Source organism: Crocodylus porosus, unplaced genomic scaffold (genome assembly GCF_001723895.1).
Source record: "Crocodylus porosus isolate Cpor-Errol unplaced genomic scaffold, CroPor_comp1, whole genome shotgun sequence".
NCBI lineage: Eukaryota > Metazoa > Chordata > Crocodylia > Crocodylidae > Crocodylus > Crocodylus porosus.
Genome location: NW_017728936.1, coordinates 4,881,376 through 4,901,513, shown reverse-complemented (window position 1 = coordinate 4,901,513; position 20,138 = coordinate 4,881,376). Strand labels below are relative to the sequence as shown.

The following is a 20,138-nucleotide window of genomic DNA, read 5'->3' as shown; positions in this document are numbered from 1 at the left end:
TTTCGTACAAATCCCAAAGTGAAATACTTCACTATTCCAGTTCTCTCTCAGATCATGGAGCATGACCTCAAAACCTCTTTGAGCTCTTGTGGAAGAGTGTTATACTTGCTATACTACATTAAAGTAGACCTGCTGATAGTTACCATCCCCAAATGAGATCCAGTGTTGTCCCTGGAATTCAGATCAGTATTCTTTGCAGTAGACCTAACATTCATCTCTTAAGAATATTTCCTGAATTTACTTTTCTTTTGTTAAACATTCAGCTCAAATGTGTCAGAATGCTGGTGATCTTATGACTGAGAAGTCAGATCATGTGTTGTGACCTGCTGATCAGCCACCACGCTGTCACTACATAAATTCACCAAAATTATGTGCATTAGTCATCCAGGCTTTGGTCCACTGTCATTTGTTTGGCAATTGATTTCTTTTCAGGAGAAGACGGGAAGGGTGTACCTTATTTTGGTGTCCTGATCCTATTTCATTAATCTATGGAGCTTTGTATCATGAAGACTAGGAAAATTTGTGTGTTTATGTGAAGATTTCCTTTCTATGACTTTTACCGTCCACTGGTCCAGTACAGCCTGTAAACCAGCAGTCATGTAGAACGCTAGTTGAAATCAGCATCCAAAAATTTATATTTCTTTTTCTTGGAAGAATTTTGTATGTTCTGTAGTAGGAAAATTTGCCGTGCTTTTTCCTTAGGGTTTATTTAATACAGTGTAATTTAGAAAAGTAAAATTGAATTATCCTGGCTGTGGAAGCTGTCTTAGTTGGAGAGGATTTCACAGCACAGGGCATCCCAGTGATGGTTAGGTTCTGTCCCAAACTGTGAGCAGGCTGACATATTTATGGGCCTCATTTGCTTGAAAAAAGGAAATTTTCAGGGAAACACAAATACATTTCCTATTATAGTTAAGTGACTAAGCTCTGTCTACAAGGAAGAAAATATTAAGTTGAAGGCCAGATTATAACATTATAGTCCCTTTCCTCCCTCCCCAGTTTTAATAGTCTGAATGGATGAAAGTATGTAGTCCATTTCATGTAACTTACTTCTTTGAAGATAAAATATTCCTTTCCTTTTTACTTACCAACCTAGTAACCAGTTTGCTAGTTCTTAAATTCCTAACACAACTCCTGTCATGCAGAGGACTGAATCAACCAAATAGCCAGTATGAAATAATGACATTTATTATCTTACTGCATGCTGGCGGACTGATGGGTTGAGCTTGTGTATAATATGTACTACATAACATTTGCAAATGATTGCATCAATCATAAAATCTGACCTGAGCTAAAAATGGCTCTCTGCCTCAGTTTCCTTTTTTTAAAATGTCACTGAAACTACAAAATAAATTACTGTTTGCTTCCCTAGCTTGCCAGAAGAAGAAGAATTCTTATGGGTACACTTTCCAGTTGCAATTAGTTACATACCTTTGGAAGAGGATGCGTACCTCAAAAGTAAAGTAGGTTGTGCAACTGATATTCAAAAACCATTTGTAATCAAACAAATCAGAGGCCCGTTTCCATTTCTAGCCATAATGGCAAGCCAGTGAACATGAAACTTCCAGGGCGGCTCAGATCAGTAGTTTTTCAGGAAGATGCTTTCAGCATCCATACAATTTAATATAAATGGAAACAATACTTGTTGCTTAAACAGGACAATCATGTTTTCTTGTTGTACAAACAGATTTGAAGTTCAAGCTGTTTTGGACAAGCCACCTCCACTTTTCTCCAGCTTGCTTGTAAATGAGTGAATTTTTTCCTTTTAGTTTGGAGAACGTTCAGTATCCCTATCAACTCTACATTGCTCCTTCTACCAGCAGCACAGAGAGACCCAGCCCAAATGGTCCAGATAGACCTTTTCAGTGTCCGACCTGTGGGGTCCGATTCACGCGCATTCAGAATTTAAAACAGCACATGCTCATCCACTCAGGTAAGAAACGTCACTGTTTCCATGAATAAGTGGGACATACACCCAAGGGAGCTTGCTTGGTTGTGTAGCAGGTGTGGAACTAATGTTTTTAATTGATGTTCTGTGTGCACACATGAAGGAGGGCTTTTTATATCCCCCTTCGGGGGGGGTGGGGGGAAGTCTCCAAAATCTGAGATTAGCTAGTTGTCTGCATGCTGTTTTTGCTAAATGAGATCTGTCACAATGCTTGAACTGTGTGTGGATTTAAAAAATATTAATTGAAGTAGTTATTGGACTAAAACTAGAGGTTTGAGGCACACCCAAGATGCCTTTTAATGTAAGGACTTTCAGATGTTCTGCTACATTGGCTTTTTTTAATACTAAATCAGTTGCCTAGACAGGAAGTCCTTGGGATGTTACAACTGTCTGCTGATGTTTATGAAAACTCACATTGAAAAGAATACTGACCAGCAACACTGTTAATCATGCCTGCCTGATTTAGATACAGTTATAGCCTCCTAACTCTTACAGAATTAGTAGAAACCTATTTCCTAATAAACTAAGTGATTTCAGTCAGTGCAGTACAACAAGACTTGTGTCAGTGCTACCTCTTTACATCAATTGTGATCCCCAGGTTTTTCCTTGTCATTTTATCTTCTCTCAGGCAAGTGACCAGACAGACCAAGAACTGCTACTGCTCAAAATGGCTGTTTTGTGATTTTAGAGATGAAGTAATGACCCATTAATCTAGCTTTTCAGTGCTTCACTTTTAATAAAACAAGCTATTTGAGAAGATCCTCAAGGAGCACATCTGTGATGGGCCGTCTTCAGGGATGATGCTCAAGGGCAACCAACACGGCTTCATTAGGGGCAGGTCATGTCAGACCAACCTGATTGCCTTTTATGGTCAGGTCACAAAGGCAATGGATGCAGGTGTCACCGTGGATGTAGTCTTTCTAGACTTCAGCAAGGCCTTTGACACCATCTCCCACCCCATCCTCATTTAAAAAAAAACTAGGTGACTGTGGCATTGATTCTGCACAGTCAGATGGATTGCAGATTGGCTGCAGGGTCGCACTCAGAGGGTGGTGGTGGACGGGTCATATTCAACCTGGGGGGAAGTGGGCAGCGGAGTCCCCCAGAGCTCTGTCCTTGGGCCTGCGCTGTTCAATTTCTTCATCAGTGATTTGGACAACGGGGTGAAAAGCAACCTGTTTAAATTTGCTGATGATACCAAAATTTGGGGTGAGGTGAGCATGCTAGTAGGGAGGGAAAGACTACAGCAAGACCTGGATAGGTTACAGGAGTGGGCTGACCTAAACAGGATGCATTTCAATACTGACAAGTGCAGGGTGCTGCACTTAGGCGGTAGAAACCAGCAGCACACTTACAGAATGGGAAACTCCCTTCTTGAGAGCACGGAGCCAGAAAGGGATCTCGGAGTCATTATTGACTCCAAGATGAACACGGGCCGACAATGCGAGGTCACGGTTGGCAGAGCTAACCGCAGCTTGTTGTGCATCCGCGGGTGCATCTCAAGTAGAGCCAGGTGATCCTCCCCCTCTATGCGACACCGGTCAGGCCGCAGCTGGAGCACTGCATCCAGTTCTGTGCGCCCCACTTCAGGAGGGATGTGGACAACACTGAGAGGGTCCAGAGGAGGGCCACCGGCATGATCCGGGGACAACAGGGCAGACCCTACGTTGAAAGACTACGGGACCTGAACCTGTTCAGCCTTCACAAGAGAAGGCCGAGGGGGGACCTGGTGACTGTCGATAAACTCACTAGGGGGGACCAGAAGGGTTTGGGGGAGACACTGTTTCCCCTATCGCCCCCCGGCATGACAAGGAACAGTGGACACATTATTGGAGAGTAGGTTTAGATTAGACATCTGCAAGAACTACTTCAGTTAGGGTGGCTAGGAGCTGGAACCAACTTCCTAAGAAAGTGGTGCTGGCTCCTACCCTGGCGATCTTTAAGAAGAGGCTTGATGCCTACCTGGCTGGACTCATTTGAGCCCAGTTTTTCTCCCACCCAGGCAGCGGGTCAGACTTGGAAGATCTATAAGGTCCCTTCCGACCCTACTTCTATGATTCTATGCACATTGCTTATTAAATCGTCCCAGCTAGGTGTAGGAGTCCTAACCAGCATCAGTCAAGCATGTATGAAATATTTTAGGTTGGTCCAGTTACCAGCAGTTCCACAGTAAGTCTCAAATGCAAAATTAGAGAGATGTTTTTACTAGCTATTTGTGTGGAAAAACAACTTAAACATTTTAAATACTGAAAGTATTTTAACTTAACTGAAACAACTAAAGAGATTTATTTCTCATACTTTCCAAGAAAATGGATGCTTTGGGGCAGAAAGCAACCACGGAAAGTTTCTGTCTCAAGGGCCAGCACTTTCATATGTTAACCATGTGAAAGCAGGTTTATAAAAAGCAAATGCTATAGTTAAGGTTACACTGAGGCTATTTTGGAAGCCAAAATTAAAGGGTTTCACTTTAACATAAGGAAAGCAGAGGTATAGATGAGTAAAATTAGCCTGGTCTGTGGTGCTTCATCCTTAATTCAGGCCCTTTGAACTAGTATGAATTTGAGATCTGACTTCCAGATTATTGGCTTGAATTCTGAATTTCCATAATTCCTGTATTTCAGACCTTTTATTGGGACCTTCTTGTGGTTAACCTTTTGTATTGTAGTAATCCTGGCTGTGATGTGATTACTTAGTGAGCAAATGTTTCTTTCAGTACCATGTCTTCACTTCAAAATGCGTATTTTCTGTAAATGACAAGAGAGGTGGGAGCCAAGGCTTCAGCACTGGATATGTGATATAGGTGAAACACTAAGGGCAAGATCCTCAACTTGAAGGGCAACCCTTGAGCACCTTTAGCTCTGCAAAGCATGCCAAGGCTTCCTTTCCTGGCCCTCACAAGATCACTTTATTATAGGGAGGTTTTCTCAGATGGTGTGGACCTGCTGTATACTACTTCTCTGATGCCTCCTGTGCTGAATTGGGACATCTCTATGTTCAGGCAATCCCCTAAATCCAGGCCAGCTCACTGGCAGGTGCTAACCAAGGGTAGCTTAAATATGCATTCTTTTGAGCTTGGAAGATATATGGGCAATAAGTAGTTTAAGGCTACTACTGCACCACACACTTTAGTTCTTTCTTTAGTTTCTGAGTTACAGAAGCTTCAACTGATTTAAATTATAAGGAAGAAAGACTGCATAAGAACTAAGAAGGACCTATCCGTTATAAGGATTTCTGGGCTGATTCTGAGAAATTGCAACTTTATGCTAATCATTTCTGTCTCTTAATGGTTAATCGGTTTGTTCTCTCTAAAATCAGAATTTCATCTGCCCAGCTGTGACTGCTGTCCTTCTGGTCATTAGGGAGTGTAAAAGATTCTCAAAGCATATATTTTCCCCTCTCTCCCTGTAGGCATTAAACCATTTCAGTGTGACCGTTGTGGGAAAAAGTTCACCCGAGCTTACTCGTTAAAGATGCATCGCCTGAAGCACGAAGGTAAACGCTGTTTCCGGTGCCAGATATGTAGTGCCACTTTCACTTCCTTCGGGGAATATAAACACCACATGCGGGTTTCCCGGCATATTATCCGCAAGCCTCGGATTTACGAGTGCAAAACATGTGGCGCCATGTTCACCAACTCTGGAAATTTAATCGTTCACCTGCGGAGTCTGAACCATGAAGCATCAGAGCTAGCAAACTACTTCCAGAGCAGGTGAGGTGCACAACAAAAATCTAACAGGGAAAACTTGCTTTTTCTAAACCATCTCTTCCTGCTTTCAGGGCAGCCTGCTGCGCCTCTCATCAGGTTGCCAGCTAATTGCTGTCACGTTCACTCTTGCACCACTATCTGTTATCTCTGATCTGCTTTTTTAGTGTGTGTAACCTATATTCTAAGGCATTGAAGTATCCAGTTATATGTACAGGTTTCTTTGTGGTGACTAGGCTCCTTCCTTCTTTTTCCTGTAATAATCATAAGGAAGTTTATGGTGCTAAGTGTAACATTCTCTACTAATGTTTGTGGGATTTTATAAATAATTTGATGGCAATATATGAAAAAGTTTGGCTTGTCCGTTATGAGAGAAGTTCACTGATTTTATTTTAGTCATTTTTATCGAGGGGAGGATATTCTGGTGTGAGACTGCGTGACTCTAGATGATCATATCTCCGCTGTTCTTCTTTCTAGGATTATTAACCAGTAAAAAATCACACTTTAAGATGTATGTCCTGTTGATCATGTAGACCTACTGCACATTTCTTGTTTAGGTAGAACAAAATTGGTTTACCAGACAAACATGTCACTTAAGGTGCTTGAAAAGGCCTCTAGGTGCATTTTGTGGGGTCAAGCTGGCAGTCGTATCGCAATGACATAGGATACATCTTTGTTAAAAAGACTTTATTATTTAAAATAGAGGGTTAAAAATGAAAGTGAAGGGAGAGAACCCGGGGTGAGGAGAGACCTCAGTACCATCAAATGGTAAAACTTGGGAACAAATTAAGTTTAAAAAAAAATCCTTCACAAGGGAGAGCGTATGTATAAAGTTGGCTTTTTATTGAGCTTTTTAAATAAAGCCATTGTAAATTTTATTCATAATACTGTTGCAACTAAAGTTCCCCAGTGATGAGATGAGGCATTTTCTAGATGTTATCTTTTTTGTCGTACGTAAGGTTTCAACACTTTGTTACATTTGGTTATTATCCAAGTAGTGAAGAACCAAAGAATTCAAAATAATTAGCAGTCAGGAAATTTTTGCTTGTCAGCTGTTTTCCCCTAAAATATACATATCTGAAAAGTACAAAGGTTCAATACCTGCTGGAGTGTACAGTTCTGGGAGGGTGCCACTTGTGCTAGAGTTAACGTTCCTGTGCCAAGATGATGTGGTGTGTGGTATATTCTTTTGTTGTTGTTGTTGGATAGACTAAAACATGTTCCTTTTAGCAATGTATTGTTCTTTTTAGTTTGAAAATGCCAATTGACGTGGGAGGATAGATTATTATCCTGTTGCCCATTAGATTTGGAATGCACACCCTCTCATGCAGAAGTAAAAAAGGGCATTGAATCTCAGATACCATTGATGTAGAATCCACTCCTTTTGCAGTGGACTGCACGTTAAAACTCAAGCGTGCCTCTGCTGCTTTGGCTGTAGTCAGGGGCTTCACGCATAAATATATCTGATGTCAAACATCCACAGAAAAACTTTTCATCATGCTCTCAGCCTGTGCTCTGAAAATGTTGGTAATGGGTTTTCAATAGATTTCTTCCGAGCACATTTCAGCACCCTGCTGCTGACAATTATCTATAGAGCTATTGTGCCAAAACACACCGTGAAGGGATGACTGGGGAGAAAATGAAGTTCAGTCCTCTGTTTAGTAACAGGATAGGTGTCAGTGGTATGAAAAACACCTTCACAGCTGGCACCCTTAGTCATAGTTGACCAGGTTAACCACAGAAGCAGAACTAGCCTCAGTGTCCCCAGAGCAGTCCTCCTGAATCACTGTTAAGGCAGCATGAGGAAAGTTTGACCTGTCATCAGTGCTGTGTTCCACTGATTTCAGTCTCCAGGGCTGTTGGACATTCACCTTGACTGGGTGCAGTGGGTGTCACTCGGGGTTATTCTCTGCTTGTTGCTTTCTGTTGGCATACTGTTGTTCCACTGTTGTCCGATAGTCACAGCCTGAGAGCTCTTCCTTATCCTTCTTTACTTTTGTTGATAGCCCGTCTCCCCTAAAAGGGAAGGCTGTTGAGAACTCAGTGGTATTCCCACCTCCCACTGCAGAGATTGGATAGACCCTCACCTTCCCTAGCACTAAAAGCAGAACCTCAGTATCCGTGAACTCTCATCCTTATCAGGGGGATCAAACCTAGGTATGAAGTTGCCTTGCAGGAGGTATGGCTGTAAAAGCAGTGCAAAATTGTAGGTATCCTAGTATAGCTTCTCTGTCATCATAAACGAGAACTAAGTTAACAACACTTACTGAAGCATGTCCTTATTAACGTGTTGGCACGGTGTGATACTAGTTACTTTTTTCCCTATGCAATGCAGTGGGGAGCAAAACTGTATCTGGTGTTTCTTTGAAAAAAAAATAACATTCTCTTCTGTCCTTTGCCCCTCTCTAGTGATTTCCTAGTACCGGACTACTTAAACCAGGAACAAGAAGAGACCCTTGGGCAGTATGAGCTAGGAGAGCATGGTTTTGAAAGCAACTCCTCAGTCCAAATGCCTGTCATTTCGCAGGTCTCGTCGACTCAGAATTGTGAAAGCACTTTCCCCTTGGGGTCTCTGGGTGGGTTGGCAGAGAAGGAGGAAGACGTGCCAGAGCAGCCAAAGACTAATGCCAGTGCTGAGGCAGCCACAGGTGACCCCCCGAAATCGGAGCTGTCATCGATTACTATTGAATAATTCTTGGTTTGGTTACATATTTGTTCTTTGGAAAGTGCCTGTGTTTGGTCCTGTACATTTTAATTTAATTTTTTAAAATGAAAGTGGGGAGATTTTCCCTTTTTACTTTGTAAGCTACACTTTAAACAGAAAACTGCAACAGATTTTACATTATTTTTCATGACTGAATGATCACTTCTGTGAAAATACTTAAGACTGAATGCACAAAAAGATCCCGACAGAACTTCATAGAAACTGTGATACACTTCTAAAGAAGAACCAACCAATTCGAATAACTTCTAATCGTTTCTTTTTCCGCAGTCAGTACAGCTCATTAAGTTTCTCATGCTTCTGCAGACCCTCTGGTAAAAAAGGAAAATAAAACAAAACAGAGGACATTGTTTTAAAATGGGAAACACAAGGATGCATTGGAAATCAGTTGCTAATCACTTTTAACTAAGTTATGAGTGGACATTTTAATCCTTATTTTATAATATGACACTTCCCATCTTTGTGCCTGCTGTTTTTCAAAGCGCTTACTGTAGCCCCCTTTTTGGGGTATGGTAAGCATTTCTGAAAGTCCCAGTACCACCCTATTAAAAATGCATTGTCCCTGTTACAGTCTCTGAATCAGTTTTGACAAATTCAGTTCTGTCAATCCTGGTACTCCTACTTCAGATATTCCACTCTTTTTAGAAACTGTTCGTTCAAACAACCTACCCAAATCTGCTTATATGGGGTACGGCATAGAAATATTCTGTCAGGAAACAGCTAATGATGCATAATGAATTGGAAGTGATTGAAAGGTATTAAATCCATTCAAACCTGACAAATATCTCATTACTGTATCTTCTGATAAAGGGAACCACGTTTGAAAAAATGAAAGTTTTCCCAACTAAAATACCTTACCTAGGCTGTTGCAGTCTTAGTCACTTTCCTTTATTGCATTTACTATGTTTCTTTTTCACTAATCTCCAAATGCTGGTTAGAGAGAGTTTACAGAAGGGAAAAAATGAGATCTTCTGTGTATTATTGTACACTTTTATGTTTATACATATGCGTGTATACTTTCTGGGACTTTTATTAGCCTATTTTGGACAAAATAAGCAATTTATTCACTTTAGAGGCCAACTTTCTAACCCAACAGGGGGTTGTTTACAAAAAGCCTATACAGCAATGATAAATTGTTCCTGTTCCAAAACATTTTAAACCCTTGCCAAGTTGGTTTATTAAAGACCATTACTCCAGCTACATGCACAGCTCAAGCAAGCAATAAATTGAAAGATTTGCAATTTCATTTTTCCTGATTTAGAAAAGACTATACATTTAGACCATGGGATTCTCAAAGCGGTGATTCTCATTTTGTTGCAGGCAGTTTGAACTGTAGTAAACTTAGAAATTTAAATTAGGAATTGTTTTAAGATTTTTTTTTTTTTGGCTGCTGATCTAATTAATTCTGGTTTGATGCACAAAGAGCTGTCCCTACAACTCATGGCATGCTCAGAATAAGCATTACCTGACCCGACTACCCCAAGGGCATGGGTCAGATGCTCTTGGTATTAAGTCCCTCTCACACAAGCATCGAATTGAATAAGAAGCATAAAGGTTGATATTGAAGAACCAGTGAGGAGGTGCAAAGGTTAGATCACAAGATTTATTTGCATGGTGAGGTAGGCAGCTCTATGTTTCTGTAGATCTGTAAAATGTACACTGATGTCAAACTCTACATTTATCAAGATTTAGCTTATTGCATTCTGGTATGATTTTAAAAGGCTTCAGTGTTAACAGACATTTAACAAGTTTTCTCTATTATGTTAAGCAAAACGCACACATTTGAGATTCTGCTTTTTCCACCTTACAAAGCTAAGTTTTATCTGTCAGATCTGAAGGCTTTTTAGGAAATGTGCTGCAGAGAATTTCTCGGCTGCAGTTCATCTTGTGTATCTAACTCTTAAGTCTTTTGTAAAGAGGTTGGAAGGAAAATAATTTTTTTCAAGGTACTGTGCTAAGAACTAGCCCAGTATCTGTTGAAAGGGATGAATCAAAAAGGCCACCTCTCTTCCACTTTCAGTTTCTGTAATTAAAAAAAAAAACATGAACACCCCAAAAAAATACATGCTGAAATTCTTCTCTCCCCATTTCCTACTTTATCTTGACTGTTCGGGGTATGGTACTGAATTCATGTGTGTGGTGTCTTTCGTCCACGTACGTGGGAATTTTTATTTAGTCATAATACAAAAAACAGTTAGGTAGATATGCACACTCAGACTTTCCAGATGTCCCATGAGTATAATGTGTAATGAATTGTTTATCGCCTCAAACATGGCTGGACCTATTCCTTCTGCCACAAACAGATGGTTTCCACCCAGTAAAAAATGTGTCACAACACATAATGATTGCGAGATGTGCAGATGCAAAGTAGATGCACCTTAGATAAATTTTGTATCAGAAGATAAACTACTTTCTGAATACCATAGAGAATGCATGAAAACCTACTACAAGGACTATTATAGCTCTAACCTGTTCTTCCAGAGAAAGACATGAGTATAGTTAGTGTCAGTGCCTCAGTGCCAGGTGAGTCATTGGCCCACTGTTCACTGCAGTATTTTACCTTGTCATACCAAAACCCCTAATGTTGGCGTGAAAGCTTAGTTTTTTCACTATTTTAAATCTCTGAGTCAATTGAGGGAACAGTACAGTTCACTCTTAGTCAGAGCAATAAATATTTTTGGTTTTTTGGCATTTGTAATTGTTTCCTGTTAGTTTGTGTCACTTCTCCAAAGAATTGAATACAAATGGAATATAAATCTTGTTTCATTTTTCTGTTTTTTGACATTCTGGAAATGCATAGTTCTTTGGAGTGTGCTAATGCCTCTCACAGGAGAGGTGAAATATTAGAGCATTTTAAATCAGGCTTTACTGCTGGATATTTAGATTCCAGACTGAACAAGCTAAATGCCTAAGTAAGCTAAAAGAAGTGTGCCTTAGACAACACAAGGGATTAAGCCTAATACATAAATTCCATTCAACACATGAATGCCAACATTTGATTCCTGTACTGTTTTTTCCATAAATTTTTTTCTTAGGAATGCATTTGTATTTTCATTGACGAGTAAGTTATTTAATAGCTTTCCAATAGAGGGAATTTTGTTTCCTGAAAGAAGTAGAATCCATTGCAGCAACTTTTAACAGTGCATATTCTCTAGATGTATTCACAAAGTAGTTTGACTCCGTTTTGCTTTTGCATATATTTCTTGTGTCCAGCAGTACTCTGCACATTTAGAGAAAAAACATTTCCTCTGCTGCTAACTTGCAAATGCAGGGTCTCAGCTGTCACAGAGTGAATGGTTCTAGTGCTTGGGGGCAAGAAGGATTGGCTTGGTTGCTTGAATGTGGTGCTAATGACACCAAGGTCCTAGGTTCAATCCCTGGTTGGACTAGATGGTCTCTTGAGGTCCCTTCCAGCCTTACCTTTCTGTGAAATTCTGGGAACCTGTACTGGATCTTTATCCTCTTCATATTGTGTAGGATAGTTCTGTTGAGGGAGGGGAGGAGAAACCCTACCGAATAGATCTTGGAGAAGGGACAGACAGACTGGCCCTTTCACACACACAGAGGAGAAGGAGTCAGGGGTGGCTGTTTCAGCTGTTGCAGCAGGTCGTGGTCTGGTAGGATGCATACATGCTTGCACAGCTTCCATTGATATCCAAGGTGCTACTTTCTCATTGAGGAGCTTAAGCTTCCTGCAGGTATTGTATGGAGTGTCGGTTCCTTGCAACAAACACGTCTTTTTCCTTATCGTGTGGGTTAAAAAGCATCATATTCCCAGTGGCTTGGCTTTCTCACTATGGTTTGACTTGGGTTGTCTGACTGGCAGATGAAATGGTTGAGTCTCTCATACTGAGAGATTAGTTTGACTAGGTCTTTTAATATGGTTCTGGGTTCATGTGTATCTTGAGTCTAGAAGGTGTGAATTACAGCTTTTTAAAATAAAAAGTAATAGCTGCCAGTGCAGTAAAAATATATTTTATAAAACTATAATCCTTGTGTTCCTCACGGGATAAATATTATCGTTTTTAAGATGTGGTTTTAAGTTCTTTTATGAGGGCTTCGATCACTACTTGGTTGCTTGTTTTCCAGTCCAGCCCCAGGACATTAGAGCATAAGACTATTGCCAGCCTCTTTTTAGGACATATCCTGAATGTCCTGTAGCGTCTTATATGCATTGGGAGAGCTGTGGCTTTGTGCAACCTGTGTAGATTTGCTTAGGAGCAACCTCTGGTCCTAGGTCTGTGGCAGGCAGCAGAAAGTGCTATTCTCACCCCATCAGCATAAAGAATATCAAACTCCATTCAAATAACTTCGCTTTGTATTTTTCTTACAAAGGAAATCCCAGTTTTGGAGGATTCTCAGCTCGTTATAGGCATAGTCAGCTCCATAGCATCTTATTCACAAAGAAGATGATCAAAGTCAGGCTGTGCATCAGCCACATCGCACATCACCAGCAAATAAGAGTTGGTGCAGAATTTCCATAGGGACTATACCATAAAACAAATGTGAATTTTTGTAATGCAATGGTAATTGTTCAAATGAAGCTCTGGGTTTTTGTTAACTCAGTATGTGTTACCACAGTAATTCAGTACCCCACAGGGCTCACATGCAGATCTGATTACACTAAAGAGAAAATTGAATCAGTTTCTGGTGCTGCCAGCCCATGTGGACACTGTAACCAGTCTTCCTGAGGGGTTGCTAAAATCCCCAGTGGAGTGATTTTTGACTAACCATTTTGTTTCACTGATGCATGCTGTTGATATTCTGACTATAGCCCCGGCTACAAAAAAGTCCTGGGTGGCTTCTTTACCCTCCTTTTGCAGTGCCTTGACTCTGGGCACTGGCCTTTGGTGGAACTCTTGAAAGGGGAGAGGGTAAAAGATGGAGGAAAAATGTGAATTAAATTATCGTTGGGCTTCTTTGTGCATTTTAGTAACAGTGCAACCCCCTTAACTGTGCCAGTCTCCAGTCACCAGCCGTATATCCAGTTGTCATCTCATACACAGTACAGCTTCTCTTGTTGATGCTGGCCACAGCTAGATTACTTGGCATGTTTATTGACTTAACAGAATTGTTTTTTGGTTTTGGTTTTTAATGTATACGATGTTTAAATACACTTCACATTTTATATAATACTATCTGGCTATTAGTATTTTTCAGGAACCATAGTTCTTGGTGGCTATATATATTTTTGTGATCTTTTTTGTAAACTAAGTGCCGTTTCAACGTTACAATCATTTTTAGAGTTATTGTAATCAATGTGAATATCATGTTTTTTCAATCTGTTCTGAGCCTGTAGTGTTTGCTTTGTGATCATATGTGTAATGTATATATTCTGTATAGTTATATTGTACTGAAATACTAGCTTGTTTGATATAAGAAAAGTATGTATTGGGTACCTTTTTGCTAGCCTGGTTGTTTAATCTTTAAAAAAAACTGTTTTAAAATACAAAAAAATCTCCAGATTGGTCACATTATAGGTCAAAAATAAGTGGGGAGAAAAACTAGTTTTGAGTGTCTTTGGATAGAAACATGAAGCTAAGATTTTTCATTAAAATATTAATGTTTTATGGAGTACATACTTGCTCTGTGTCATTTTTTAACCCTACCGGTATGTCTTACAGTACAGACAGACAACCAGATCCAGCTTTGTTGTGGACTGGGGCAATTCTCTCAGTCCAGTTGCAGGCTCTGACATTAGAGCTGGCTTTGGCTCAGAGAAATTAAGTAAGGTAGGAGCTCTTTGGTGCATATTGTGCCAGTGTTTATTGCTTCCAGGCACCGCATTTGAATGTGCGCCTCTGATCACAACACGTTGAGCTGGGTCGGAGCAGCCCCAGCTGGCAAGGGGCCCAGGGGGTCAACCTGCCAGCCTGGGGCTGTTCTGACCCAGCTCAGCATGCTGCGGAGAGGCTGGCTGGGGCACAAGAGTGCTTCAGTGCGGAGCTAGCTGGCAGGCGGCCCTCAAACTGAAGCACCCTCATGCCCCAGCTAGCCCCTTCGTTGTCTACCTGCATGTTGCTGTAGAGTACAAAAAACTCCACTGTAGAATAGTATTTGTATTTACAAGTACTAACCTGCTGCAAAGTTTATTACTTGACTCCAGCCTTAGGCAACTCCACAGTAAATGTCTTGTGTAAACGTGCCCAGTGTGTCCAAGTCCTTTCTAGACGGACAGGGTACATTTAAACAAAGTAATAGTGGGTGATTTTACAGGTTGCATGAGTAAAGAGCATTAAGAGTAAAGTACCTGACACCCTTTGACTTTCCAATATGTGCAACGTTTCCCTTAGTTAATGGCTCTTGCTTTCTTCTGGCTTGTGTTCTGCCAAAAGAGGTGGGAGCTCCCTTTTGAATTGGCTTGTTCTAATGGAAAGCCAGTGGAAACCAGCATATCCAGATTAGTCAAAACTGATGTTTAAAACAGCAGCGCAGTGTCTCTGATTGGAGCTCAGTTTATCTATGAGGGAGTAGTAAAGAAAGGGGACTTGAACTTTACCATCTCTGTCAACTTTTGCATTTAAATCAGGCTGCCTCCAGCAGATCCACCTTTCCCTGGCTGAGCTGAAACCCTGGCAGGGTTTGTGTGGAGCTGGAAACAAGTGACAAGGCAGTAGTTTTGTAATTGCTTGGCTAAAACGTTTAAAACTCTACCCATAAACCTGTATATTTGCCATTCCTGTTATAGGCTGGTGTGATTGCCAAATCTGAATAACCTAGCAATCCAATCCTTGATGTGTTCAGCATCTGAAAATTGAATTGGAAAAGTAAATGGAAAAGCCAGTGAGATTCCAGAGTCTGGGTAAGCAGTCATGTTGAGCCTCAGATTGGATGATTAAGCGGTTTGGGTTCTACATATTCCATGCTCTTACTTTCCTTTTAGAAGATCTTAGCTAAATCTTTGGTGTATTTTATTGCAACAATAATTGAGATGGGAAGTTTTTTGTACAGGTTTTGCTCAGACTAACTTTCTGAGTTGGCAACTTTTGAAATGTTTCTGGTCTTGCTTCCTGAGTAAGGGAGAACTTTAGTGCCTACGAAGTCATTCATTTGGCAGGGGGACAGTGCAGTGACCCCGAACAAAGTGTCACATGCCCCAGACCAATACAGTACCGTGTACAAACACTCCTGTCACAGAGCTAACGTGCTGAATTTGCCTGTTCTCAGAATCCAAATGTATCACTACTGTCCACATGCCCAGTGTATGCCTAAATTTCTGTAACAGTCCCCTATCAATGTACTCGTCATGAGTATAGGTACTTGTATGCACCCGTCATCGGACGGTCTGAGCATCCTTCAATTCCCCAGTGGGATAGGGAAGGATAATCTCCTTTACACCAATGAGGAACTGAGGCAGAGATGGAAATCAAGGTCACAAAGGAAGTATGTTGCAAAGTGGGATATTGAACCCGCTTCTTCCAAGTCCCTGGCCAGCTCCCTAGCTACCACTGGACCTGTCTTCTCCGTGGGATAACAAGGCCGAAGTAGGTGAATTAGCTAAGGGCGTTTGCTTAAGCCAGTCCTAGCGCACACAGGCAGAGTGTATATGTCTCCTGAGCACTGATCATAATGATACAATTATTTGCTGTGAGCGTCAATTCATGACATCTAAGCATTTTCCTTTTGCTGCTGGTTTTCAATGAGCAAGTGACTGGTCCAAGGGTGTGGGTGTCTTTGTCACAGCTAGGGTTACAACCTGGGGAATTCCTTCTTCCCAGCTTTATCGTTACCCCCTTGCACGAAACAGCTCAAGAGATCAACCCTGACCTGTGTAACACCAGCCCTGGCTACCTTTTGAGCAAAAAGTACAGGTCATCATAGTTCACTTATTAATGGGGCTCCATGGCAACTTGTTTGCTTCTGGTCTAACAAAAAATGTGGACTCTTTCGAAGTGCAAGGTTAATGAATTTACAGCAAAAGTTGTCACATACTCAGCCATGCACTCTTATTTCTGTGCTTGATTCAGGGGCTAGCATCCAGTACTTATTAAATGTACAGCTGCCTAAGTTGAATTTAGCATTATATGAAGAACAGTTAATGCTAACTATTGAGTGGTGGAAGTATATTGGCGAATTAATTTGCTGGCCCAGTTAAACCAGCTGTCCCATCTTATGCAACCAGGTGCATATGTTCTCTTTTGGAAGACCTACATTCTTGCCTACATTATTTGAAATCAAAGACCTAGACCTAGTAAAGAAATCAGAACAGCTCCTTCTCTCAACAAGCTATACCACCCTCAATACAGGTTCACACACAGAATCTGCATATGTGCATTCATTAGGAATATGAATGATTTACACAATGTGTGGAATTGTCTAAATCTTCCCTTGCCAAAGAAAATGTTCTTGAAAGAAACAGGTGGTGTTGCTGTACATTTTATTGATTCTGGTTGTCATGAAAAGAGTTAAGAGCTTTCCAGAGGCTGAAGTATCTATCCAATACCTTGCTCTTACTAGTACTACTTTGATTCCCTCCTCCTCCTCTTTAGGAGCTTTTCCTAAGCTTGGTGAGAGAAAGTGAGTTCAGCTGAGGCACAAATTTGTCTCCAACAAGGCTCTCTGCCTATATTCTATAATAATCTTTTCTGCTGGGGGAGAGGGACCACATGCCTACATCGAACTTCAGCAGGGATGGTTCTAAGAAACTATGTTCCCCACAGAAAGCAACGGGGTTTCATGCTGACGGGTGGGCTTCCTGGGAAAGTAAGCCCATGGATTGCAGTTGGGAACATCTTTCTCTTTGTTCTTGTATCTAGTCTTGGCCCAGAAAATGCAGATCAGAAAAGCACGCAACTTGCTTTACTGCCTAATACGGCACCTATTGCCTGTACCTTATCTTCAAACAAATATTGGTCAATCTGTGTGTGAGTTAAGTGCGTACACTTGTAAGTGTATCGGGAATCTGGATCCCACTATTGTAAATGTAATCCCTTGAACTGTCTAATCAGTGAAACTGGTTTGGGGTTAGCAATTTCAAGGTTTCTAAAACAAACTGACTGGGTCCTGTCGAAAATTTAGGCTGCTGTTTAAGCTCAAGATTTTGAGAAGTGCTGAGTACCAGTAAGGTGCAAAAGGCTTAGTGAGTTGTTCATGTGGGCAATTAGCATTATTCACACTGAGTTCTGGTAAAGTTGGTGCTTTTGGCAGGCCAAGGGATTGTGCGCTCAATGGAGTCCACCATACATCCTGAAGAGCTTTGCTGAATTGGGGCTTATTGTTGCCAGTATCTCCCCTGACTTGCTTTTATTTGAGTGCAATGTGTTCAAGTACCCTTGAACTTTGAGCTTTTAAAGGGGTTCATGGAATTATATGACTGGTGAGCTCTTGTGTGTAAACAGATCCATGTACTGTGTAAAATAAGACTCCACAGAAAGATGGCATTGAGGCACTATATAATAGCAGAGCTTTAAAAAACAAAAACATCCCTCCAAGTTTGGACTTCGTCTTTCCTGCAATTTGAAAAAAGAACAACCAATCTTTATGTAACTTCAGAGCTATAGCGATCGGTCTCAGGGCTGACGTGACAGCAATTATAAACAACTGTTATGTAACCTTGCAGATGATTGAATTGAAATTAATACAGTCAAAGAAAAAGCCAAACAAAAAGAGGAGCCATTTGGGGAACTTGTCATGCTTCAGATTAATAATTATAATACTAAAAAAAACTGCAGGTTGACCTTCTCCAAATCTAACACGAGTCCGGGATGAAAAAGCTGCTTTGATGAACAGCTGGATAAAGTGTGCTGCTCTTAAAAACTTCTTTTGTGTTAAAGGCAAGCTCTCGTTTACCGTGCTCCAAGGCAGGCTGTCCAGCTTCTCCGTGGCCCCGTGGGCCGCACTACGTGACCCACGGCCCCCGGCTCGTCCCCACTGCACAGTACAGGTAGCACCCCCTGCTGCTCCCCCCTCCGCATGCACACACACACACACACGACCCCCCAATTCAGCTCCCCACTGCACTGTGCCATGTGCTCCCCTGGTGCTCTGGGTTGCACTGCCCCTGGAGCAGGGAGTCTGGAGACCCAGGCTGCAGCAGCATCCAGAGAAACAGGGAGCAGCAGCTGGCCAGGAGCCCAGGGACCAAGTATTAACCCCTTGTGCCCACTCCAGTTGGACATCCCTGTTCCGAGAGATGCAATGGTTTCTGTCTGAAAGGGAACAGCTGTGTAATTTAACAATTTAATTTTATTTTGATTTCTTTTACTAGGGTTAAAACTCTTAATAATTATTTAGCATATAGGGACCAGATCTTCAGTGGATGACTTCAGTGGAGCCATGCTGATCTGCACCATCTGATGATGTGTCTCTGTGTGTTTCCTTTTGTTTACCATCTGGCAAACCCGATTCTTTTTCTTTAATGGAAATCAAGTCAGTAAGGCTGTTGTACGCTGCACAGTGATCATTTGATATCTCTGAGAGGAATGTTTCCTATCCCCAAATCCCTATTTGAATAGAGAATGCATTCAAATAAAGAGAGCACAAGAGTTCCTTATTTTGTTGGCTGTAATGGCAAAAACACAGTCCTAGCTGTACTGAACTTGCTACCTTCTGCATCGTGGCGTGTAACCGCAGACTTTCCGTGCTCTGAGGCCAAACACAACCACTGCCCAACATCCTTCTCCCGTGTTTCATAGCGATACCTAAGGGCATTGTGCAGGCATGTGTGAGTATCACTGAGGTTCAGTGTGCCATCACCAGGCAAACGTAGCAGAGCAATACCAGACCATATGTGATGATGGATCTTTCTGCATCCAGTGAATCCTATTGCTGCCTCCTTTCTCCCCAAGACACATTCTGTATAGATTTGAGAAATTCCTCATATTTAGGATGAGCTGGGGGATAGAAAAAAAGCCCATGGTTGCTTGTTCTCTCTTCTTTCTGCTTCTGACTGGTGCCTCTCTAGCTGCTCACATCATGGGAGAAACAACTAGGACTGCCTCCCACACCAGCAAATCCTTCCCTAGCAAGTGCTTCCCTATGCTTCAGAGCAGGCCGGATATATAAAGCACCAAGAGAAACTGCAGAATCCAGAGCTGTGGCCAGTTTTACCTACGTCAGGGCCAGGCAAGGGGATCCACCCATATGTTGTTTTCGGTAGTCCTTACATGGAAGCGTTGAAGGTGGGTTCACCCACCAGCAGTACCCGGGCTGCAGGGGCGCGAAACCTGTCTGAGCTACAGACTCTCCATAGGCTGAGAGTTTCGAGTAGTCACTTATGTTGTTTCTCTAAAAGATCAGCCCCAGTCTTGAGCAGCTTGGATGGCAGCTCTGCGGTGCTATTGAGTAACATGAAAACGTTCAGCCCTTGCTGTTACCCTGCGCTTTCCCACACACTTTAACCTATCACAGTGAACTCTTACTGGGACGGGAAAAACTGCAAGTTCACTTGGACTCCAGCATTTTTCGGGTTGAGAAATAAAGTATTGGAAGGTCAAGTTTTACGTTTTACTTCACTTTTCTCTATGGAGACTTAAAAAGAATGATAGGAGTTTGATCTACAGCATGGCTAGGAGCTGTGACGGGTGCTTTATTAAAGTCTGGTGCAGCCAAGTTAACACAAAACAGACACCCTTCCCTGTAGCTTCATGTAACCCTTTAAAGGGTGATGCATTGCTCTGTGGGGGAGGGACAAATAAAGAATCAGTGGATTAGATAGAAACACGTACAGTGGGAAAAGGGGCAATTAATACAAAATGGAAAGCTCCAGCTGCTTGAATAATACATGGTTTGTATTATACATGATTGTATTCAGATACAGGTTTCCT

At 41.6% G+C, this 20,138-nt stretch overlaps 1 protein-coding gene across 2 annotated transcripts in view; it reads left to right on the top strand.

The window, feature by feature from the left end:
- Positions 1–13,950, top strand: part of ZBTB44 (zinc finger and BTB domain containing 44) — a 45,082-nt gene extending 31,132 nt beyond the window's left edge. Inside the window, exons 4-6 of one of the 2 annotated variants that reach the window (XM_019547008.1) lie at positions 1,770–1,933; positions 5,357–5,657; positions 8,061–13,950. In XM_019547008.1, coding sequence (XP_019402553.1) covers positions 1,770–1,933; positions 5,357–5,657; positions 8,061–8,343 — 748 coding nt within the window. In that variant the 3' untranslated portion in view covers positions 8,344–13,950. The remainder of the gene's footprint in view (positions 1–1,769; positions 1,934–5,356; positions 5,658–8,060) is intronic. The other variant, XM_019547009.1, reaches the window with a different exon arrangement.
- The last annotated feature ends 6,188 nt before the right edge of the window (positions 13,951–20,138 follow it).